Source organism: Lissotriton helveticus, chromosome 1_1 (genome assembly GCF_964261635.1).
Source record: "Lissotriton helveticus chromosome 1_1, aLisHel1.1, whole genome shotgun sequence".
NCBI lineage: Eukaryota > Metazoa > Chordata > Amphibia > Caudata > Salamandridae > Lissotriton > Lissotriton helveticus.
This window is the reverse complement of record NC_136057.1, coordinates 752,066,570-752,092,140: the sequence shown is the minus strand read 5'-3', so window position 1 is coordinate 752,092,140 and position 25,571 is coordinate 752,066,570. Positions and strand designations below refer to the sequence as shown.

The 25,571-nt window shown below is 44.0% G+C and overlaps 1 protein-coding gene across 5 annotated transcripts in view; it reads left to right on the top strand.

Moving 5' to 3' along the window:
* PPHLN1 (periphilin 1) overlaps positions 1-25,571 on the top strand; it is a 715,827-nt gene that overhangs the window by 532,447 nt on the left and 157,809 nt on the right. For all 5 annotated transcript variants that reach the window (XM_078674289.1, XM_078674291.1, XM_078674288.1 and 2 more), the window contains 2 exons: positions 1,891-2,019; positions 21,806-21,943. In XM_078674289.1, the coding sequence (XP_078530415.1) occupies positions 1,891-2,019; positions 21,806-21,943 (267 nt within the window). The remainder of the gene's footprint in view (positions 1-1,890; positions 2,020-21,805; positions 21,944-25,571) is intronic.

The following is a 25,571-nucleotide window of genomic DNA, read 5'->3' as shown; positions in this document are numbered from 1 at the left end:
AACTCCCTGTTCTCTTCTGCTGTGCTGATCTGCAGCTCTCTTCCACATACATCCTTCTGTAACCACACACACACACACACAACCACACACACAAACATCACCCCACACACAAACATCACCCCACACACAAACATCACCCGACACACAAACATCACCCCACACACAAACATCACCCCACACACGCTCAGCCACACACTCAGCCACACGCTCAGCCACACACCACACACAAACACAACCACACACACAACCACACACACACACAACAACACACACATCTATCTATCGCCCTCACGCTATCTATCTATCGCCCTCAAGCTATCTATCTATCGCCCTCACGCTATCTATCTATCTATCGCCCTCACGCTATCTATCTATCGCCCTCACGCTATCTATCTATCGCCCTCACGCTATCTATCTATCGCCCCCACGGTATCTATCTATCGCCCTCACGCTATCTATCTATCGCCCTCACGCTATCTATCGCCCCTACTCTATCTATCTAACTTTCGCCCTCACTCTATCTATCTATCTTTCGCCCTCACTCCATCTATCTTTCGCCCTCACTCTATCTATCTTTCGCCCTCACTCTATCTTTCGCCCTCCCTCTAGCTGCCCCAGACCATCAGACAGGCCAGTTCATGGACCTGTTTCAGAAAGAATCTGAAAACCTGGTTGTTTCCTAAGATGGAAAACTAGTTCTTTCACTGCCTATTACGGGCTGGTAATGTGCGGACCATCACCATTTCTAAAAGCGCCAGGATACCCATAGGATGACAGTTTTTGCGCTATATAAGTGATTTTTACATTACATTACATCTATCGCCCTCCCTCTAGCTATCTTTCGCCCTCCCTCTAGCTATCTATCGCCCTCACTCTATCTATCGCACCACCACAGCATCACTCAGGAGTACCACAGCATCACTCAGGGGCACCACAACATCACTATGCGCTACCACAGCATCACTCGTCGCCACCACAACATCACTCAGTGCCACCACAGTATCAATCTGTGCAACCATTCAACAATAACTGGTTCAAATATTTTCTCTCAATGTTTCAAGCTTTATTACAAATGTCATAAAAAGATGTTAATATTTCACTTCTGTTCTTGGATTTTCATCACAATAAAATACACTGAACATAATCTTCACAAAAGTTATTTACAAAAGTTTAAGCTATTGCCATTATAAATTACAATAACTTTTATTTAAGTATTAATTATTTAAAAAAATTAAAAGCCTTTGTTATTTGTAATATCAATACATCTAAGTCACGTAAATACAAAACATGTTGCATTACAAATGCTATAGGTGTCACATTTGCAAAAGATAAAAGTATTGGCATTGTAAATGGCAAAGCTATTAATTTCGCTATTTTCAAAACCAACACATTAATAAAAATGTTGTCATTTACAAGACCAATAGCTCAAACTTTCCTAATGCGAGACCTATTGCATTGCAAATGCTTGTTTAACTATATTTCTGGAAACAACTATTACAGTTAGAGAACTGGCTGTAATCTACAGAAATGTTTGGAATCCACTTATTAATCTAAATATCACAATGTTGTGTTTTTCTGTCATCAGTAGGTGTATTTTTTCTTCTGTCTTAGCGCATTACAGCTTTCACATCATTTAAAAATGAATGTGTGTACCTGGCCGTTTTTTTACTTTAATGTAGCATGACAAAATCCTGTTTTATGCCATGCAGTCTGCTTCAGAAAAAATGATTAAAATAAATTAGAACAAAAGGGGAAGACGGAGTGAGCAGCAAGCATATAAAGACGGAAGTATATTTGAGTTTAGTTCTGTTATTGAATCGATTTAGAGCACCTGGACTATGCATTTTTTTTTTGCCTTTAATTAAAAAAAACTTTTTTCTTTCACTTCAGGTTACCAACCTTGAAAAGGGATCTAGGCCATGTGATGATGAACTCATAGAGGCTGCAAGCAAATGGGCTTCTGAAAAGCTGGAGAAAGTAGTTGAGGACAACAAATTGCCAGAAAATGAAGACAAATACGTAAGAATGGCTCATAAAAAAAAAACCTGTTTCCTAAATTGGAGCTTGGTTGGGCTGTGCCAATGGATTCAGGATTGTTGTTCCAGATCCCCAGTGCATAAATGGAGAAGGTCTCTTGCTTTGTTTTACATTGTTTGTTCGTCTTTGTCTCCATTCTGATGGTGTCCGGATGAGTATCTGCTCGAAGCCTCCAGTCTACTGTAAAATCACAAACCCATAGAATGTTGATAGCTTGCCTAGCTTAATTGCCTCAGAAAAGATTAACACAATGATAGACTATCAGACATACATTTATTAACCCAAAATACCTTAAAGGTAAATCCATCCCCAGCGTCTAATAAATAATTTACTGAGATGGACAAATAATGAGAAACTACAAGATGGGGTGCATATGTGATTTGAATATGTCCAAAAAACTTATAAAAGGGATGATGCATACTTTTGCTGAAAGTCTTTGATCTGGACCATCCACTGGTTTGACTAGCCAAAAATGAACACTTTGTGCATACATGGTGAAGTGGTTTATCTGTATACAGAGAATACAAAATGTAACCTGTCAGAACTTAGGATACTGTCCTACCATTGATGCCCTGAAGCCATTGGATTTGAAAAGAAATCCATTTAATAAAATATCTTTTTTTGTAGTTTGCATCTTGAGCCCTTTGAAACAGGCCCAGAAATGTGCCCTATAAATAGTGTTGGTTAGCTATGAAGTTACTTGATGCAAAGCCTTGACCTCATCACAACATAATAATGTGTGCTGTTTTGAGGTGCAAATCCTAGAGGTTGCGGTCTCTGTATTCAAGTAAATGATTCGTTGGGAGCCCTCAGAAGTCAACAGGTAAGAACTGCTGCTTTAGAAGACTCTCACTAGCATCTAGTTACAAACAACATGAATTTCTACAGACATATAGGTGATGGGGTGCTTGATGTTCACAAAGGATTTCTGTTCTAATGCTTAGGCCAACCTAACCAGGCCTAAGAAACTGTATAGGAATGGCCCACTCTTCATGGTACTCAACTCTGACCAGACCGAGCTGTCTTCTTGCACTGCTTTCCTTGGTTAGAAATACTATGATGATCAGGATGTGGAGGGACATACATCTCTCCATCTGATAGACATCTAGCCGCAGATTCCTTAACTTAGAATATCCCCAGGCGTCAGACTGGATCCGGAAATTTTTTGCAGCAGCACCTCTGCGCGCCGGGGGACGGCGCCACACGACCCCGCCCTGACGTCGTCCACGTACATGACGTCAGCGAGGTCATATAAGTCCCTCCCGGCGCGCTGACATCAGTTTCCTTCATTTCCGCGTCCAACGCGGATCAGGAGTGAGCGGTTCCTCTTCCCTGCTTTGCGTCAGGAACAGTGTGCGATACATTCGGGCTTTAAAACTTGTAATTCATGTTCGCAGCAGATGTCCGCGACCGACCCACATCATATTTGTATATGGTGTCTGGGCGAGCACCATACCTCCACGGACTGTGAAGCCTGCCAACACCTGAAGCCAAAGTCTCAGCGGGAGCGCTGTATGAAGCTTCTCTCAGCACGGCTGACCCGTCGGAGTCGTCTCGCCCCCGGGCTTTACATCAACAGCAGGTCCCTCTACTGTCCGGTTCTGCCGTTGATCGCCCTCTTGGGTCCGGGGCCATCGTTCTCTGCTTGGTAAGTTGAGGCGATTGACGCCTAGGTCTTCAACGTCCCCTTTTTCTGTTGTTAGGGGCGCTGGTTCCCGAAACATTCCAGACATGCACTCCCGACAGTCGCCCCCCGCCCCCAATCCGCCCTTCCAGAGTGTGGGGGCGACTCGGGACCAGATGGAGGCATATGCCCCGGCTCTTCAGCCCTCCCTTGGGTCCTCTCCTTTTCCTGGGGCATCCTCTGAGCCTCCGCTTCTTGTGGGGTCCCCGATGGACTCGCCGGTGGGTTTGCCCCCGGTGCCAATTGAGCGTTTGCCCCCGAGGAACGTTAGAGATGTGGTGTCGTTAGGGCACGGTTGCATCCCCCTCTACGGTGCACCTGGAGTTGTTAGGGCGCGGCCCACCTGGGTCCCCCACTACGACTCACGGCGCCTCTGCCGCGCCGCATAGCCCCGCTGGGCTCCCTGTGGCGCCGCAGGTGGTTGCCGGTACTCATAGCCCTGCATTGAACACACCCTGGGCTTCTGGGCAGGCGGCCGCCTGTCCGGGGCTGGCGCCATACCTGTGCCGGAGGCTTGCCTCCTCTGCTCCGCCTCCGCTTGTTTCCGCTCTGGCGCCTTCTCCTTCTTCGGAAGGGGAGCTTGTCACAGTTTCGGCACCGGACGGTGCCTACTTGACGCCGGATGCAGCCGATTCGGCGATTGACGAGGCACAATTGACGCTGACGCGTGTCATTTGGTGCGGTGTCCACGCCGAGTTGTGGACTCTTCTCTAGCGGCCTCTGGAGAGAGTTTGGCGCCGCCCTCTCGCCCAACGTCGCCGGAGATATTGTTTCCAGTGCCCACTTGGAATTTGTGAAGCCTCCTCAGGAGCTCCCAGATCCGGCAGGCTCTTCGCCTTCCCAGGAGCCCCATCAGGATCCTCATTCTTCCATGGGGCTCTCTTACCTGGGGCATTGGTCGCACCCTCAGTGTCTTGGGAGAGTCAGCTTACAGCCTTCCCCAATGATGAGCTGTTGTCCCCTCCGGTGAGGGCTACCGAGGCTGGTGCGGCTTTTTTACGAGTGGTCTCATTGGCCACCCTCATTTTAAACATGCAACCCCCTTCTGCCCCTTTACCTACCGCTTTCACAATGGCGCGGACAGCGTTCGCACCATTGTGAAAAGCGAAACGCGGCCACTGACGCCGGTTGTAATGCATCGCCCTTCTAAGACTCCTGCCTCATTGGATCACCGATCCCGCGGCTCCAATACCTTGAAACCCCTAGATCGAGACACCAACGGCCGGAAGCTCTCTCGAAGCCTAGGTATAGATTCTGTACTGCAGGTCGCGTAATTTTTACACGCTCCTCTACTGCAAAAGCAGTTATTAAAATTCAGGCATGTGATTAAAACAGTCCTGATGATGATCCCATTACACGTTCAAAGGGATCGAAACGCCGTCGACCACTCGTATAGTTTCACACAGTCATCCAATGTGTTCTATTAGTGTGTTAACTATCTTGGATAGCTTGTTTATGTATTATCATTGACCAGAAGCTTCCTCTTTCTTGTTGCCTGAAAAACCTTATGTTTATGTGTTTTGTTTTGTTTTGTCATGTTCTCGTGTACCGGATGCAGGATTGTATCCCACTGTATTGTTTGTTGCTTTTGAATACTCCTTTATACACTCAATTGATGAAAATTTTCTGTCCGGCTGGACACTAATGAATATAGGACTCATTGCAGTCTATATTTTATTCAAATGTTCTAAAAAGTCTTTTTAAGGACCACTGTTGTTACTCAAATTGCTACCGAAGGTCCTTAATCACCTACTGGGTTCCCTTGTACCTCTGTAAACGTGTTGGCCTGTTGTGGCTGTGTTCCACAGGTTGCTGTATCTGGTCCTCTGACTGTGGTTTTGAGCCGGTGGCTCAGCTCGGTAATGTCTTACGGTTCGGAACTCAGGTTCATGAGTTCTATTCCTTGCTGCGCTCTTTGGCTTTGCTTATTGCCCTAAGAGATGTTCCCCTGTTGTTTGGTGTATGCATACTGCATGTGGGGTACTTGTATGCTATTATATAGCTTTGCTTATCTCACCTGGGCCTGGGGCTCCTGTGGCTCCATGCGTCGCTTGATGGTCAAATTGTACGGTGTTTTATGTTTTTCCCTAGTGCCATCTACTTACGCCATGGTCATCCACCTTGGGAGGTTTCATGGTCTCCTCTTCAAAAACGTCCCCTCCCTGCCCTTAGTGTACTAGCTATGATGCCGTATGGACATGTTCCTGCTCCTGGCTAGTGCTGTCTCTACATATTATATGTTTATCACCTTCTGTATACATGCCGGTTGCCTTGGTATTCCTCTTCCTACGTCGCCACCTCTTGTCGAGGCTGCAAGGTCTGGACCAATATCTCCATGTGTGGGGGAGCTTTTCTGAGTTGTTGCAAGTTGCCCATAGGGTCCTCCTTGCTTCTGCTTTTTGGAGTGATTTCTCAAATTGTCATATGCCCCTTTTTGATGTTGGACGCTGTACGTGTCTTTCTGGAGTTTTGGTCCCGGATTCTGAAACTCTTTTCACCTTTCGTTAACTTGGTGTTTTTGGCCACTTCCTTTGGTTATGCCTTTTTCCAAATTATCACCTGCTCTTGTTAGCGATACGCCTGTGGGGCAGTTCTTCTAATGGCAGTGGTCATTGGCTCTGCCTGCAAGTCTATATTGTGGGTTGTTTCTCACTTTGGTTTCATACTGCCTGGTCGGGCACTCTTATGCTTCTTGTGTAGGCCACTTTAAGGTCCCTATGGCAGTTTGCCTGTTGCACGTTTCTACCTGCTTCAGCGGGTTCAGAATTGATGCTAATTGTCTCTAATCCTCCTTTTTGTGGTTGGGTGTGCACTTGGCGTGTTTCTTGTTCCTCCGGCTATTCCCAGAGCATTGCTCAGGTTCTAGCTCTTGCCATTGGGCTTTTGACAACGGCTCCTTCGACTTCCTTCTATAGGCTAGTCTGTTAGGCTTGGGTTGCATCTCTTCAAGTTCATTTCAGCTTGGGTCGATGTACTCCTCGTTCACCATTAAGCGGAGAGTGGTCTTTCTTCCTCTCTCTCTTTATTTATTTTATTTATTTTGAAAGTTTTATATAGCACGAACAAGATCTTTGCAGATATCAGAGCGCTTTACAAGGACATGGGGTGATAGAATAATAGTATGTAATAGTTGAGGTAGCTAGGTACAGGTGCATAGTTACATAGGTAGGTCAAAATACAAGAGGTAGGTCAAAGTTGAGGTAGTGTAGGTACAAGGTGCATAGTCAAACAGATGCGTGCATAGTTACATAGGTAGGTCAAAATACAAGAGATAGGTCAAAGTTGAGGTAGTGTAGGTACAAGGTGCATAGTCAAAACAGATGCGCCAATAGTATAAAGGTACAAAAAGAAGGAGCATATATTTGTTTAAGCGTGCTTAAAAAGCTTTTGGAGATAGCATAAAGGTAGGCAAAGTTGAGGTAGGTGAGTACAGGGTGCATAGTCACACAGGTGCATCAGTAGTACAAGAGTAGGGATAGTTGAGGTGCTGTAGGTACAGTATGCAAAGTCAAACAGGTGCGTCAACAATATAGAACTATACAAAGAGGGAACGTATACAATCAAGTAAGTCGATAATACAAGTAATACAAATAGTCCAAGGGGTCAGACAGGTAGTACAGAGCGGATTCTTGAGAAATACCGAATAATAGATCATGTGTATTTAGCCATGAGGATCGCTTTTACTTCTTTCTTAAAAAGTTTGTTGGAGGAGATGAGCCTGGTTTCAGGAGGGAGTGAGTTCCATATCCTGGGCGCCATTCCTGAGAAGGAGCGTTTATAGGTTTTTTCCTTCCGAAATCTTCGAGGCTTCAGCAGAAGATTGTTTGTGCTTCTAGTAGTTCTCGAGCCACCAGAAATTGTCAGCTTTTGAGTGAGGTAGGCGGTTGAGTTCATGTGTACAACCTTGTGTGTCATGCAGGCGATTTTCAGATGTATTCTGGCTTCAAAAGGTAGCCAGTTCAGGGATTTAAAGTCAGGGGAAATATGCGAGTGTTTTTTTGAGCCAGTGATGAGTCTCGCTGCAGCGTTAAGGGACGCTCTTAGGGGTGCCGTTGTAGTTAGGGGGAGCCCGCAGAGGGCGGTGCTACCGTATTCTATGTGCGGGATGACTATAGATTGTACTGCAGTATGGAAGTCTTTGGCTGGAAGGAAGGGTTTAAGTTTTCTCAAGGTATTGATTTGGAAGTTCGCTCCTTTCGTTGCCTTGCTGATGTGTTGCTGCATGTTAAGATTGGCGTCAAGTGTTATGCCTAAAGATTTTGCTGAGTCTACGATGGTAGGTAGTACATTTAGAGCCGTTAGGTGCTTAAGCCATGTTTGAGCGGTAGAGATTTTTGCGGGAGGTGAGATCAGGAGGAATTCAGTCTTCAGCGCATTGAGTTTGAGGTGATTCTCGGCAAGCCAGGATTGAGTGTTTCTGATCGTGGTGTTCAGAAGCATGATGTCCTTGGGAGATTGTATTTTGAGAAAAAGTTGGGTGTCGTCGGCATACATGTGAAAGTGAACATTGGATGCTTGTAGCAAAGTAGTGAGAGGTTCCATAACTAGGTTGAACAGTGTTGGGGAGAGGGAGGATCCTTGAGGGACGCCTAGCGATACAGGTACCAGAGAGGATATCAGGTTGTTGCTTTTGAATCTCTGAGACCTGTTGTGTAGAAAGGAAGTGAACCACTTGAGAACAGTCCCAGATATGCCCATTTTTGTGTTTAATAGTTCGAGTAGGTTCTCATGTTTAACTGTGTCGAATGCTGAAGAGAGATCAAGAAGGATGAGGAGGCAGGTATCGTTTTGGTCTAGGATTTGGAGGGCGTCGTCAACTATGTGAGTCATAGCTGTTTCAGTACTGTGCCCTGCCCGGAAGCCTGATTGATGAGGGTTGAGGAGATCAAACTTATCTATGTGTTTAGTCAGTTGTAGCTGTATGCATTTTTCCAACAGTTTAGCGAGAGTGGGAATATTTGTAATAGGACGGTAATTGTTTAGATCAGTGGGGTCTGCTGTTGTTTTTTTTAGTAGCGGTGTTTGGTTTTTTAAGTAGCGGTGTGACTTGTCCGACTTTGAGGGCACCAGGGATGGATCCTTGTTGGAGAGAGCTATTGATAATCTTAGTCCAGAGTGGGAGGAGCAAAGGGGTAAAGTCTTTTACAGCGTTAGCAGGAAGGGGGTCAATGAGGTGATTGGATGGTTTCAGGGTGCTGAGCAATCTGCCAATTTCTTCTTCGGAGTAGGTGCCAAAGGATGGCCATGTAGCATTGTTCTTTGGTTCAGACGATGCTGTGTGTTGGGGGTTGGAGTAAAGGATTGCGTCATTGAGGAGATCACTTCTTATGTTGTCGGTTTTTTGGTTGAAGAAAGCAGAGAAGTCTTCACAGGAAGGTGTAACGCCCATGGTGCTGAGTGTCTGGGGTTGTTCTTTGGATTGTGTTCTGATTAGCTCAAACAGTTTTCTTGGGCGGTTTTTTGCTTGGGCGAGCTGGAGGCTGAAGAAATCTCTTTTTGAACGTTTTATTTTCCTGAAGTAGGCGTTTCTCTGTTTCTTCAGGGTTTTTAGGTGCAGTGCAGATGGGGCTGATCTCCAGGCGCGCTCTGCCAATCGCATGGCCCGTCTATCTTCATTGAGGCTCCCGTCATACCAAGGGTTGGAGATCTTGGATGAGACTCTTTTCAGTTGCATGGGTGCAGCCTCATTGATTATCGTGGTCATAGCATTGAGATAGTGGTCAGTCAGGAGTTGGACGTCCGTAGCGCCGGAAGGGGGAAGTAGGAGATTGCAGCTGTTAGGCGGTAAGGATTCTGGGTTGAGTTTCTTCATGTCTCTTTTCCAAACTTTGGGCTTAGAGGGTTGAACTGGGTTAGATTTAATTTTTTCATTGATGAGGAAGGAGACAATATGATGATCTGACCAGTCACAAGGTTGGATTGACTCAAGTTGAATAGCGTCCTCTTTGGAGATGATAAGGTCGAGGATAGAACCTTTTTTCATGGGTCGGGCTATTGCATATTTGGGTGAGATCAAGGGCGTTGAGGAAGATTTTGAGGCTATTTACCACTGTGTCACTGCTGTCATTCCAGTGGAGATTGTAGTCGCCAAGGAAAATTTGGGTGTTTTGCCGTCCTGAGTTGGTTGAGATTGTGTCCAGTTGTTGGGAGAAGGAGAGCTTGTCCCCAGGTGGGTGGTATATGATGTGTAGTGAGCATACCGGTTTGCTTTCGCTGATGACATCAAGGCAGAGGTATTCACAGGACGTAAGGGAGGGGGCGGACGCTTTAATAACTGAAAGGTTGCTTCTGTAAATACAGGCAATTCCACCTCCTGTCTTTTTGGCCCTGTCAAGTCTAATGATACAGTAGTTGGGGGGGACTAGGATATCCATGATAGGTGTAAAAGAATCGGACAACCATGTTTCAGTCAGAATGGCTAGATCCGGTTCCAGAGAAATGATGAGATCGGTTACCCCCGCGGAATGTCTTTGGGCCGATCTGCAATTGAGAAGTATGCATTTGAGTCTAGGGGTGCAGAGGGTGGAGGTAGGTTCTATAGTGAGGGGTACATTTGTGAAGGATTTGTGAATCTCTCTTTCTTTGCTCTGGTATAGGGCTCATGCCTTTCTACCTGTCATTTCTTATACAGGTATGGTATAGCACCTGTCATTTTTGATACGGGTATGGTACAGCGCCATTCTGGTATTTTTAGGATATCTTTATCCTGTTAATTCTGCTCTTTCGAGCAGCTTGGGTTGTTGACTGGCTGTTCCGCCACAGCCTACCCCCTTCTCTGTCACTCTGTTGTCGGATCAAATGCTTGCCGCTTTCTTTTGCTCTGTCGCAGACCCACCTCCCTTTTGGGGTATGGCTGTGGTATCTATTCTAAGTTACGGAATCTGCAGCTAGATGTCTCTATCAGATGTATACTTTCCTTAACTTCGGTAACTATGTATCTGGGAGAGCTGTTGTCTAGCCGCAGATTCCTTAACGACCACCAAGCCTCCCCGTTCAGTGAGGACATTGTCTAGTGGTGTTCTCCACTGGCCTCTTCAGTTGCCATTGGGATATTTCTCAAGGGGGTTCCTATTGTTGCACTCCCCTGAGTGTTTCCCTATCCAGTTAACTTCTGCTGAGGGGCTTATTTCCTGTGATATGGTGTGTTTTGTTTCTTGAGGAGATTTGTTTTCCTCTCCAGTTACCTTCTCTTCCTTCCGTCTTCTCTACTAACGTGGGGTCCTGGTTTTCTCATGGTCACCCTCTTTTTGAGGGTCTTTTGTGCTCTGTTTCCTCCGTTATTACAGGGAAAAGGACAGTCTTTTCATCCCTCCTTACGGTGGACTGTTATTCTTTCTGTGTTTCGTTCTTACTTGTCGACACAGTTCTATATGGCACTATCAGTCTATTTCTGTCTGTTGAGATGTACTTCCCTGTTGCACTCGGGGAAGAGTCTTTGCTTAGCTTGCTGGGCTCTTTCTCACAGCTTTTCACTTATATGGAGGGAGTGTCTAATTCTGTCTTTTACGATGGTGTCTTCCATCATCATCTTCCTTTATTCGCTGATTTTTCCTCCCTCGCACACTGTTCCCATACTTTCACAGTTTTTTGTTGGTGGCTCCGTGTTGTGCCACAGAAAAGTTTCTCCAAAGAAAACTGACGTCAGCATGCCGGGAGGGACTTATATGACCTCGCTAACGTCACGTACATGGACGACGTGAGGGCGGGGTCGTGTGGCGCGGCCACCGGCGCGCAGAGGTGCTGCTGCAAAAAAAATTTGGATCCAGCCTGGGGATATTCTAAGTTAAGGAATCTGCGGCTAGACAACGTCTCTACCAGATACATCGTTACCGAAGGTAAGTAACTCGTACTTTAATGACATAGTGACAGGGTTAGAAGACTTTCCCTTTGATTTGAGCAGCTACGGAGTGGCTCTTGCTTTTCATTTAAGGTCCTGCACAGCTTCCACAGGAGGGCCTCTGTTTGAATTATGCAGCTCTAGGAAACTCTGGTTTGTGTTTTTATAAAGACGTGGTTTCCCATGGCACCTCCTTCAGGTTTAGGAAAATGCTACCAAGTTCCAGCATCATACTCTTAGTGGGTAATGTGAAGCTTGGATCCCTTGCGTTCCTAATGTCACAAATAAGAAATTGACCATTCCATTGAGTCAGTGGGCTGGATAGGAAACTGTGGAAAATGCTATATGGTTTCTAATTCTGTTCACCCAAGTCTCCTTTCCTATACTGATTCAAATGAAGTGAAGGGGATGCCAAGGGCAACTCACACCTTTATTGTTAAGGGACACAAAACAGCAATCCCTTAATAGTCCCACCTTTGCTTCAGATCTGAAATTAAGAGATAAAGCAAATATATGATGGAGAAGAAGGATAGAAGGGAGAATACACCAATAAGATGCATATAATTCTACCTTATTTCTTTAGAAATATGGGAAAGTCCAGAGATAAAGAAAGAGCCTTACTGTAAATACAGTGCTGTTGCTGAAACACTTAAGCTACAGTTTCCTCCTCATTTGTCATTTCAAAACCAATACAAAGCAAGAGGACGTTAGTACTTTTTTCTAAAAGAAGAAGTTGACTTCCGAACCTATGTTTTGCAGCGTGAATCTTTTCTGGATTCACTATGCTGTACATTATTCCGCCATCTAGTGGACTTCCGTACCTATGTTAGCCCTTACATTCATCTGACATCAATGGTTCCAAAACTTCATCTTAAGATGCCAGCTGTATTGTATTAAGCAGTACATAGCATTAAACATACATCTTGTGAGCGTATCCACTCTCTGGGAGATTAACCTAAGATTACTCCAATTCGTACATTTTGGATGATTCCTGGGGTCAGTGAGCATATTTCGTCATAAGCATGACTGCCAAACTCAGCACTGAGACCAGAGCACTTTCAAAGTAATTTTTCTAGTTCAAGGTTTAAGGAAACAAAATGTATTACAGAGCCCCGGCCAAGTCACAGGTTGGTACTGTTTTCTTATAGGAAAATCTAGCTCAAGTTCCCTCCTAAGATGTTGTTGGCTAAAAAATGTTATTTAATTTGTTTTGCACAATAGCCAAATTGATGTTCAGTTTGGTAACTAGCGCCATAGAGGAAATGTTATATTTTCCATTTCATGTAAGCACGAAATGGATTATATTTTTAGGGGGAAAAGGCAGAAATCAACAATACCCCATTGTGTGCAAATCTAGCAAATATAACTTGAATGTTTAAAAGGCTGAATTTTTGGTAGCCATCCCCTTTACCTTTTGAAATATAACGCTCGTGTCTCTTATGTTCTAGAGATTTACACTAACATGAGTTGTTTCTTTTTTCTTTAACTGCTGGTTCTTACATTGATAAAGTATTTATCAGTTTCCATCTAAATCAGTTAATAGTTTGTACTGTTTTTTAACCTTGGCCTCATGCTATGTTGGCTGAGGCAACATTGTACAATCTGTATGTTTGCAGTGGTTTGAGATTTGAGTTCAGAGAAACATTTTTTTCATAGTGTCTTTTCAGTTGTTCATTTTCTTTGGTGAACTCACCTCAGGAAAAGAAGTGGCAAAACCCAATTTTCTTTTTCGAACCTATTTACTTGAACTCTTGTCTGGTATTTGCTATCTCCCACTCCTATAGTTCGTTGGATGTGAAATCAGTTTACCATTCATATGAAAGCCTGGTCATAGAGTAAGGAAACAAAACCTATACAGTGACTGTCATCATTTTAATTCTTGCCCTACATACTACATGCTTCCGCCTTGAGTTGCTGATGAGGCAAGGGTACGGAGCTGAGAGGACATATGCAGCATTTTACTTTCTGCTCGTACTGGCAACTGCAGTTGAGAAAGTGGGAGCGCCAGGGGCTGGAAGTAATGGAATCACCGTAAGGCTTTTTTTCCCATAATTATTCCAGACTGTCTTGCTGGGTGTAGATCTCGATCTCTTCCACTGAAGTATGCCAAGGGCCTATGTTGGAGCCACAACTGCAATCGGCTTAAACTATGAATCCCTTGGATAGTGGTTGAATATACATTACTTCTAAACGGAGCAGCTGGGGATCTTCTTCAAATGGTCTACCTAGATTAACTTGCATATTCAAAGACTGATTATGCAGGTGTTGCAGGGATCAAGTCTGAAAAAAATCCTTAAAGAGTTGTGGAAGAGTATATATATTATTCAGTGGTATATCCTCATTTAACTTAACTTTAACTGTGAAAAAGTTCTCATGTATTGCGTACTTTTAATCACCTTACCGGCAGACAGCCGATACCAAAGCAACACCCTCTGTATCCCATGCCAACAACAGATCATGCTCTCATTAGTGGTAGATCAAGGAAGAATAAGTTGCAGAATAGAATAGATGTGTTAAATAAATCGTTTTTATGATAGGTTGTGTAGTACTTACATCAAGTAGGAAGGAGAAGAAAATAAGGAGGGTAGTAGGCTAAACGTATAAAGGAGACAGATGGTAAATGATTCTTAAAACTACATCTAGTTATACATCTTTCCCAAAGTTTTAGTAAAGAATGTTCTCAATGTTGCAAAAGAAAATTCAATGAAGTCCAAAAGAAAAGATGTATTAGAAAATGATAGTCATTTAAAGTAACTTTTTCAGAGAAAGTACGAATATGGGAAATATAATAGGTGATTGATTTTGAGCAGTCTTGTTACAGGACCGGACAGTGTTTCCTCACAGGAGAGGACACTGTCATCACAGTAGAGAACAGGCTGTCGTAATAGGGCAGGACAGGACTTCACTAAGCTAAGGAAACAAAACACAAGAAGGAAAACGAATCCCTCTCGTGTGGAGGATTTGTCTAAAAGTCTATAGTGAGGTGAAATAAACAGTAGAAAAGTAAATGCACCAAATCCTGGAAAGAACTCAAGATGGCTGTTCAAATTAACACATTTGCCACGAAGCAGTTAGCTATTCCAGCGTCTCGAAAACAGGGTCAAAAAGTTGAAATTCCTTTACAGATCATGTTACTGAGTAGAATCATTCCAGTATGACCCCCAAACTCTAGAATGATATGAAGAGTCAATTTCAATATGGCTGTCATGCTAGGAGCATGCATAATCCCCTGTGCAGGCACTTGTTGTCCTTGATAGCATCTTGTCATGTTCCAGATTCTCCATGCCTCACCTCTCAAGCAGTGCTCTGTGCCATGAGAGAGAGGTGAGTAGGTATTTTTCAATGCGGCATGTCACAGTAGCCAACAATGCAGATAATGGGAGAACACTACCCCGCCATGCTTCCACTGGTTTGCGGAGTAGTCCCACTCCCTGTGCTTGAGCCCGGTGATGGTAGGTTCTCTTTACGTGGGACATGGGATTTACCCTGTGAACATGACCTGGTGAGACAGACTTTCCTACCCTCTAATGAGGCTCCAAATTGCTTTTTGGACAGTGATGTAAGTTGTTACATGTTAGGATGAGTGCTGGTTCGATTGTGACCAATGAGTAGTATTTTTAACGTGTGTGAGACTCTGAGTAGGGCTCCAAACTGCAGCATCACGTGGCGGCTTCTTGCACAATAATTAGTTTGGAAAAGAGTGACAGGGAAAGTTTTGCATGTTTTCCATACAAACAAGAATGAGTTGTGGCTTGGCTGTCAATTAAGTGACGATTTTGGGAACAGCCAACTGTAACTGAGATTACTCCTCTTGAGGCAAAGATAGATTTGAGAGTGTGGCTTCAGACTGTGTAAGCCCTTTAACTTGTTGATAGAAGACGAGTGCCTCAAGGTAACGAAAAGGGATCAGGTTGGAGTAGTTGTGGTGTGTTGAACCAGGTGGTAACCTCTCCTAAATAATGGAGGTTTGGGTGGTCGGATGCAGTGTTCAATATTGAGTCTACAAGAGCACCTGAGCAGACAAGGTCTTTTCTGGGGGTGGTTGTTAGATAGAAAGCAAGAAGATGAAATATAAGAAGGCAGAAAATAAGTAAGATAGCACTCCAAACTGAACTATTCTTTAATGCTGGTTAAAAGAATACTCTGCTCATCTTTTTGGGCAGCTTCTGAACCAAGTTAGATACCCTTTAGGGATGGTCTCATGTCAACGAGGTGCAGAGTGTTCTCTTGGCCTTGTTTCAATGATGGAGCTGTCAGCCGGATTGAGCTCAGCTGACAGGTCATAAGCGTATTCTGTTTTTGCTGAGACATCTGTTGTTAATTAGTATGCAAGACAGGTGGGTTTTTTTTTTTGCAGAGTTTTATATAGCGCGAACTAGACCCGAACCGAATCAGGTATCAGAGCGCTTTACTTAGCACCAGTTACGTTACATGAGGACACACATTCATTTTTTAGGCACGGGGAGATTAAGTGATTTGCCCAGAATCACAGGAGGTTTTTAGCGTCGTTACCGAGACTCGAACCCAGGTCCGAGGTCGAGCGCCCTAGCCGTTAGGCCAACTCCTCTCCCTGGTTCTGTGGTCTTCTGGTAAGAGCTAAATGCACTGGCTTGTTACATTATTATAAATATTGCATTTTTCACTTCTTGATGAATGGGAGGTGTTGCGGACGACTCGAGATCTAGTTGCTTCATATAGCCTGATATGTCTGGGAATATACACTCATGCCAGATATTTCATAATGGATAAAAAGTGGTTTTGACTGTGTCTTGGGTTCTAGTGATCCTTCCATTGATTCCTCTGGTCAGTATGGAAGCAGAGATGGGATTGTTCTCTTGCCTGGTATTCTGATGCCTAGTAGCAATAAGTAAAATGATGTTATTGGGTTGTTCCAAGATTTATTGCAGGGTTCACCGGTTTAGTTGACATCTCTAGTGTTTGCTCTTGTGATTGTTCTGGCTGGCCCGTCAGTTGAGGGGATATTGATGATTGTTATGTCTCCGATGTAGATTGTGGTGAGTGGATGATTGCTTTGGCCTGTCTGACCGCAGAGGTAGTAGAAATTACAGTTTTTTCCAGAGAGATAGGAGGGAATGAAATTATGGTGATGAAGATGAAGTTCCACATTAGTTGAGCACAGTTCAGTTGGTCACTCTGGTGACTGATCTACCTAGAGCCCCTACTGTAGCTTTTATGATTTCACTTGTGCCAACTAACATTATAGCTCTTACCAGTGTGGCATTAGTATTCGAAAGCTTGGAATGATTGGCTAGTCCATTGTTCCAAGAGGCTGAGTAGTAACATAAGTGGGTTAGGCTGGGGAGGGGAGACTAGATACAAGCAATAATTGTAAAGAATTAAGGACTGCCATTAAGTGGGAAGGTTTGTGTAAACAGTTAATTGAATGGTGTTAGTGAAACTAATGAGGAAGGGAAATGCTTGGTGTGTGTGACAGACTCTTAGGATACTGTGGGGGAGACCATGAGATTGAAGAACAAACAGGTATGTAATGTTGTTTGTCACAATAGGTTACATTTATCTACTTATATGACTTAATAAGGACTCATTAATGGTCGGATATGTACCTTAATTTGTAAACATATGGAATCTTAAGAGGGGGTGCTTTCTCATATAATTATACATTGTTTTCAGCATAGAACAATATCACTGAAATAGGTAGTTTTCCCTGAAAAGGTAATTGCCTTTGTTACATAAAATACAGAAACTCAAGACAATGACCTTTTCAGCCACGACTTGAGTTTCTGTATTTTATGTACCTGTTTTTATATGATTAAACGTGTGTGTACATGTCAAGTAGATATAGAAGACAGCTTGATACGTGTTATAAATTGATTTTTAAACTTGCAATAAACGATTGTTTTTAATTAGAGCAAACTGCTATTGTATTTTCTGGTTGATTGTTACACTGAGTTCAGAAATAAGATGTACTGATAAGACAAATATATCTACAGATTTGCAACAGTCATAAAGTTATAATTGCCTAGGGATGTACAATACACTGTGAGAAGGACACAGAGACCTGCGTTTGAAGGAAAGTGCCTGAGCCGCAGACTCATTTATGCTGATGGAAGAAAGGCACTGGCAGGGAACCCAAATGTTTTATTATTGGAGATTCCGTTCCAATAAGGTGCATTTGTTCGCACTTAAGAATGAAGCAGCTGACACTTTATTGTGCGGAGTACATTGTACTGAATTGACGGGAAGGCTCTGCCATGCGGTTGAAACACGGTCCCGGAAGCACGACGGGAGTCTGGCTTACTCGCTGCAGACTGATTGATGGCTTAATTTTGCCGGTTCTATTTGGGATTGCCAGACTTTGGTTTTTTGAACTTTGGACTCACAGAGACCATGCCGTACTTAGCCTGAATACAATACACCAGTTTGAAACACTGGGTCAACTATCACTGTTTGACACCTATAGAAAGACTCACACTGAAGAAAGAAAAGAGTATTAACTCAGAGTATCAGCTTTGGATTTCTTATGACCCACAGAGTCGAGATTATCACTGGTGTTTAGGTCTAAGACACCAATTGCCTCGTTACAGTCCTGAAGAAGTCCAGGATCTAACACCCTATTGACGAAACACGTGTTGGCTGGCTTGCTCTGCAAAATACCATTAAAGGCAAACACTCCAAAAAGGACACCATTGTCTCCATATTAACCAACAGAAATTGTGTTGTACTGTATTTTCCTTACATGCGTTGTATACTAGCCGATCTGGAGGCACTTCAACTCCATCAATTAGTGCAGCACCCTACGCATACTGGTGGCCATACGCTAGACCCGTTCTTCACGAACTTGACAGAGGCCACAGTTACGGCCGTTACTCCGCTCGGCTGGACGGACCATTCTTTAGTGGCCATTAATGTCCCCGTGCCGGGAATTTCGTCATCTGCCTCAGCAAGGATGGTCTCCACACGGCATTGGAGCAAATTGAGACTTGAGGACTTTCATAGAGCCCTCGCTGCAGTGCCGCTGGGACCGCTGGAGGATGCAGATGCAGGTTATGACCGGTTCTGCTCTTGGGTTACCACGGCTCTCGACTCCCTGATTCCTATTTCAACTAGGAAAATTAGTTCTCGGGAGTCTAGCCCCTGGTACGACAGTGCATTACGTGCACTCAAGGGCAGCTGTAGGCGAGCAGATAGGGAATGGCGGAAGGTGTACGACAGTGGTAAGAAGGTCATCTACCTCGCTGCTGTTAAAACTTACCATCGTGCTATATGCAGGGCCCGGGCAGAGTTTTATGCTGCGGAATTTGGCAACAGCCCTAATCCAGCTAAAATCATCTTTAAGGTGGTAAAAGATCAGGTTGTGAAGCGGGCCTCGGCAATTACTACGAGCTCTACGGCACATTGTGAGGCTCTTGCCCTGTTCTTTTTGGAAAAGGTACAGAACATCTACCTAACATTCCCTGAGGCTAGGCCATCGGCAGGTACCCCATGTAACATAGCTGGTGATTCCATGCTGTCTGTGTTGCCCCCGTTAACAACTAAGGGTTTTGACATTCTGGCCCAGCAGGTGAAATCTGGGTCGCCCGCCGATCCGCTTAAGCCTGCCCTTTTTAGAGACCATTTGTTCATGGGTCGCACTTCGATACTCTCTCTGATGAACATTCCACTAGTCTCGGGCATGGTTCCAGCAAGCTGGAAGCGGGCTGTGGTTTCACCCATCTTAAAGAAACCCTCCCTGGACCCGGAAAAGCCGGAAAGTTATCGGCCTATCTCCCTGCTACCTTGGCCGACCAAAGTTTTGGAGGCCCATGTGAACAAGACTCTCTCTGACCACCTCTCTCGTTTGAACATCTTAGATCCCACCCAGAACGGTTTCCGTGCTGGACATAGCACAGAGACCGCCCTTCTCACCATGGCTGAACACCTTCGCACAGTGATGGATGCAGGACAGACGGCGGCGCTGGTACTATTAGATCTGAGCGTCGCCTTTGATACCGTCTCCCATCCAATCCTGTTGCAGCGCCTGGAGGAGATAGGAGTGAGTGGGTCTGCCCTCCAGTGGTTTCGGTCCTTCCTCGAGGATCGTTTCTTTAGCGTTGTGGTGCCACCGTTCCAGTCCAAGTTCCATCCTCTGAAACAGGGAGTACCGCAGGGATCCTCGCTGAGTCCCACGTTGTTCAACCTATACGTGAGACCGCTGGCTGAGGTTGTCAGGCAATGGGGTATGACCATGGTGTCATATGCCGATGACACTCAGCTAGCGGTTACGATCAGCGGGGATGTAGATCAGGACGCTCCCAGGTTTCAGAGTGGACTTAGGGCGGTGGCTAGCTGGATGGAGACCAACTGCCTCCAGCTCAACGCGAAGAAAACCGAGGTTATGATCCTCGGCAGACGGGCCGACCTCTGGGGAGATAGGTGGTGGCCTCCGGAGCTTGGGCCGGCCCCCCTTCCGGTGACGGAACTGAAAAACCTGGGAGTGTGGATGGATCCCACTCTCAGTTTTTAGGGGCACACAAAGAAAACGGCTGATTGCTGTTTTGGAATCCTCCGGACCCTGCGCCCAGTCCTAAAGTTTTTTGATTCTCGCACCCGGCAGCTGGTTATACAGGCGACTGTTATATCACGCTTGGACTATGCCAGCTCTCTTCTGGTGGGTGCTAACCAGGCCGAAATCTCCCGCCTTCAGCGGGTGCAGAACGCCGCTGCAAGGGCAATTGTTGGTCTTCCCCGGTTCTGCCCTGTCTCTAGTACTTTGAAAGCTCTACATTGGTTGCCAGTCAGAGCTAGAATTCAATTTAAGGTACTCTGTTTAGCCTTTAAGATTTTAAAGGGTACGGCTCCTCAAACTCTTATGGACCTCCTGACCTGGTACGTCCCCACTCGGCACCTGAGATCTTTGGGTCAAGCTCTCACTATTATCCCCAGATACAAGTTGTGCCGTGTTGGTGGCCGGTCTTTCCGGGTCAAAGCAGCCGAACTGTGGAACTCCCTTCCGGTGGGGATTCGGCTGTCGGAGGATCTCTTGTCCTTTCGTAGGGCTGTTAAAACTTTTCTATTTTAAACTTGACTTGACTTTTTTCTAGCTGTTGTGTTTCTTGTGGTTGTTGCGTGGTACCTTGCCGTGCGCCGGGACGCCCCTTAGCTGGGGCAGCTGTGCGCAGTACAAATTCACGTAACATAACATACAGGCCCAGTTTTTGTACATAGCCGGACCCCAGGGTCCTTGTTTGAGGCTTTAGGGTGTTTTCCCTCACCTGTGGCACCGCACTTATTTGTTCTTCCTGTATAATTTCACGCTATTTGGTAATTGCCAGGTTAGATATCCTGCGACAATTAACACCCCCAAAACAGTTTGTCCTCCTTTACCCTTGCTCTGGCAGTGATGTAGCTACCCGACATGAATCAATTGATGCTGACTGAGCTTTATGTCGCACCCTTCTCTAGCAAGCTCCAATCTTTTTTCTAAGTTACCATTCTTTCCTGTGACCTCTTGCTGTTCTGCAAGTCCCTGTAGCTCTTTAAGTTGCTCTGACAAGTACCTAGTACCTTCTGCTTATATAAAACCATCAAGTTGAAAACTGCATAGTGTCTTACATGGTGTTTCTGTCCATCGACTACCACTTGAAACACACCTTGCTGTCAAAACGCATCTGTGGCTGCGGTGATTCACTTGCTGAATGTTGCAGCATCACAGTTGCGGCGTCGTTTATTGAGGAACGTTTGACCTTCCTTTTGCATGCTTAACATATGGGAAGATGGCTAAGGAAATACTACAATTCGAGGGAATTTAATATCTTTCAGAAGTACATAAAGTAACCAATGTCCTCTTTGAAAGTTTTGATTTTCTTTGAAAATCCTATTTTCTGCAAGTGGTATGGGCGCTAGAAAAGCTGTAAAAATTTAGATTTTTTATTTTTAATTGACACCATCAGTTTCCCTTTTTTAAATTCTGTTTCGTAGATTTCACTCGTTAAGTAAGAGCACCAGTGTCTAGGGTAACTTATTATTTAGTCAAGGTCTTCAAACTCCATGTTCAACAGTTTTTCAGTCCTAATTATAGACGTTTGTTGTAATAATGTGCAGATTGGCTCAAAAAAGAATTGGCAGCATTTTTAGTGTTTAATGAGATAGGCAGTCCAGATAAAGTCTGGTTATGTTTACGTTTTCCCAGAATTAAATTAGTTCATAAAAGAGGTGAGAACAGGTACAATCGAAATGTCTGCGCTGCTATTTTTTATGCAATGTAAAACTGCATTTTCTTTTCAAAGGCTTGTTCTGGTGCCATGTCGTATGAAGACCAAATGCAAGAACGTGAATTAAACGCGAGGAGTGGGGCGGAGTTGTATGAAAAAAACCTGAACAGACGCACAAAAGCAATAGCTGCCAAAACGAAACGCATTGAAGAGGTGAGAAAGAAAAATTAAAAACATTAGTTTGATCAAGTGCGACAGTACTTATTCGTTTGTGCCTGCTTGTTTTACGTGCTGTGATCAGAAGTTCCGTTTATTATCAAGTTCAAATTTCCATTTAAGGATAAAATGAAAAATCTGTAATTATTCTAAAATTCAACAGTAAATTACCTAAGCTCGTGCCAAAGTCATTTCTGGCCTTGAAAGTAAATCCCAAAAGTAAGATGACTAACTAGGCATACCATTTTATCTGGATGTTGAATTTACGCCATAGTCAAACTGCACTCGTAAATCGACTCCCACTATTGACACTTGTGTGACCACATCATTCTGCTAGATGCTAGTAGTCCAGTACGGAAAACATATCAACATTTCGCTGTGTGTTTCATGTTGTATCATTTGCGCTTTGTAGTTGCCTCATAGGCAAAAGTAAAAAGTTAGAAGCCAAATGTGATGTATATTCCTCATCAGTATAGCTCTACAAGATTTGGTAACTTAATGGGATGGGCAGCAACAGTTGAATGGTGATGGGTGCCTGACTCTTACTCTTCAAAGGACAAAAGGACCCTCCAGTGAATTATTTCGCAATAGGTCCCGAAACCCAAGGAGACATTGCCTAGAAAAAGAACAGTCTAGATTTTCAGTTGTTGCTTACTGATAGAGAAATAGGACGGAGTAAAAAGATCGGGTTCTTCCTCTGCTCCCGATAAGGTATTTAATCTGCTCTTGACATTTTGCTCTTTATGCTTACATTATAGAGTGCTTCTAAAGACTTTCTACCACTGGGGAAATGCTATACATGATTAAATGTTTGTGCCTTTCCGGGTTGGATGCATCTTTTGACAGCACAGCACCCAAAAACGAATCAATGATATGCGAATTAATTATTGACTGAAGGGCGTACAGAACATCGGGACCCTGGGAGATACGTTCTAGAATGGCAACATAACCACCTGAATTGTTTTGGACAGTTTAGCCAAGAATAGCGGGGTAATATGCCATGGCACTATTATTGATGCAGAAACTGTATTCGGTCTGAATGCTACTCTGGTAGTTTTGACATATTTAGTCTTGCTTGTATGGTCTTACATCATATGTTGAACACTAATACATCTGCTTGTGTGACCCTTAATTATCCCTGGTTATTATGTATAACAATTTTGAAGCCCAGCTGGAGCAACGGTGTGATCATCGGCATTTTTAGGCTGGATTGGTGGGTAGTGGGTTTAGATGTGGTCTCTAGTGAATGTTTTAACCTTTGCCCTTTCAGAGTCAGATAATTTCCATATCTCCTCCCTGTGGCTTGCAAATACTCTGTGCTGGCAACTTCACTGTGTGGCTTTTGAGTCTCCTCCTTACCAGGTGTGCCCACCACGTCTTCCTGTCGTCTCCCTGTCCAAGAGAGGGTCTAGAAGGAGAGGGGTTGCATGAGAAGAGGGAGAAGTAAGGACGTAGCAACATATAAAAATAGCGGGAAAAGAGGGTAAGTCGGTGTGGAACTCAATAGAAATAGAGAGAGAGATCTGACAGCAGGGAGGAGAGCTGTGCAGAGGAGAAGGGCAGGAGGGTAAAGTCAGAAAGAAGAGAGCAGGAAGGAGGTGAGAGAGGGGGAATTAGAAAAAATAGAAACAGTAATATCAGGATGAAGCTACAGTCGAGATGGGAGCCTACTTCGTAGTATGCTTGAGAAAGGTCTGCGTGGGTGAAGGGTTGTCTTGGGTTCTTGGATGGAGCCGTGAGGAGGGAGGACATCACCTTAGATTGAATGTGCCGAAACCTGCAATGCCAGAGGACATATCGATGGAGGAAGACCGATTCAATATGGTTCCCAAATGTTCTAACATAGGATTGAAAGATTCATAACCACCTCATTTTCAATGCATTGTATTTTCACAATATGCCATTTGTGTTGGCTTTGGGAGCTGATGTTTTCCAAAGGGTAATGCAGATATTGTTTCATGGGTGCTAACATTGTCGTTCATTTAGGTTGACATCCAGATATGGAGTGTGAGTACTTTGAGCATTTTGCTACTGCATATTTACACGAAGTTTCAGCAAAATTGCACGTAATTACGTGAATTGCGAATCTGTCATTTTGCGCTATATTTTAGCACAAAATGTATCCTCACATATATTTTGGGGCGAGGATGTATTTACACAAGAGCACTGGGAATAACCGCTGTTGTTCCTGCGCTGTAAATTTGACCTCACATTACCGCATATTGGAACACCTGTAGTATATTTTCACAGTGAGTGGCACAAAATTATGCAAAATGGCATAATCTCGAGAATTTAGTTTAACATTAGTAATGCAAAGTTCCCAACATATGCTGGACAATGCCTAATCCAGATCCATAAGTATACAAAACAGTGATGGGTGGAATGCTTGAATTAATCTCAGTCACTGGTAATTTCTCGGGCAGCATCCCAATCCACCGTTATTTTACACACCATCAGGTCAGTTTGGACCCAACAATATGCAAATCAGTCTTGACCCTGCTCCAATAGGAACAGTTCAGCCCGAAAAGCCAAGCCAGGTCCCTCATGAACCGGAACACAAGCAACCCAGAAACCGGTTTCGCCCTAGTTACCGGTTCATCAGCTAGGTACAGCTTTTGCCAGTGGTTAGACTTACTACAAGCAGCCTCCCATCACCTTTTGTGTGTTTCATACACCGCCACAAATGGCATGGGTATGCCCAGACGTGGGTCCCATGCTAACCATGCATCTGGACCGAAGATGTACCCGGCTGATGAGCCCATAACTTGTCCAAAACTGGCCCTGAATTTCCTGTGTTTGGGCTGGACTTTTCCCATGCGAAGCAGGGTCACGACTGATTTGCATACGGCTGGTCCCAAACTGAGGTGGCATGGTGAGCAAAAGAACAATGGGTTGGAGTGCTACCTCGAACAATTGCCAGTGATTAAACTTATTGCTAGCAGCCTCCCATCACCTTTTGTGTTTCATAATCCAGATCCATGGCAGTGACGTTCATGTTGAAAAGCAAATAAATGCTGATGAAAAACAAGTGGAAACTCCCCCATGAATTGTTCGATTTATCGTGCAGATTCACATTTTTTCTATTTTTATGGGAAATTTCTTGGGAGTTGTAATTGAGTAAACAAATGGCTTTGCAATTTTAGCAAAAGAAGTTATAAGTTACCACCGATTTACTAAAACTATTAATATGTCATATCCCTATTTCTTTGTGGAAAATATACATATTATAAACAAAAATGGTAAAACTCATTGCTACAAGTGAGAAAAAAGAAGTTGAACAATATTTGACAGGGCTGTTCATGACTTTGCTACAAAAATAATTTGCTGTTTTTTTAATCTATTGTGTATAGGAGATAAATCATTAAAGAGGTGAAGAGGTGTTAAATAGGTATTGTGTTTTTGCAGCGTATGATCAAGGATGTGCTAGTGTAGTAAATCATTAATCGCTTTACAGGTATGTTTTTTTAACATTTTGATTGCTGTGTTTATAGAGCAACACTTTCAAAGTGCAGTATATTATTTTATTAATATTTCTTTTTAATGTCTGCATAAACAGAGGGGGCAGAAGGATCAGTGGAAATAGACTTTTAACTTCTGTGTTCAGCTGCTTGTTCGCTGGTATTTT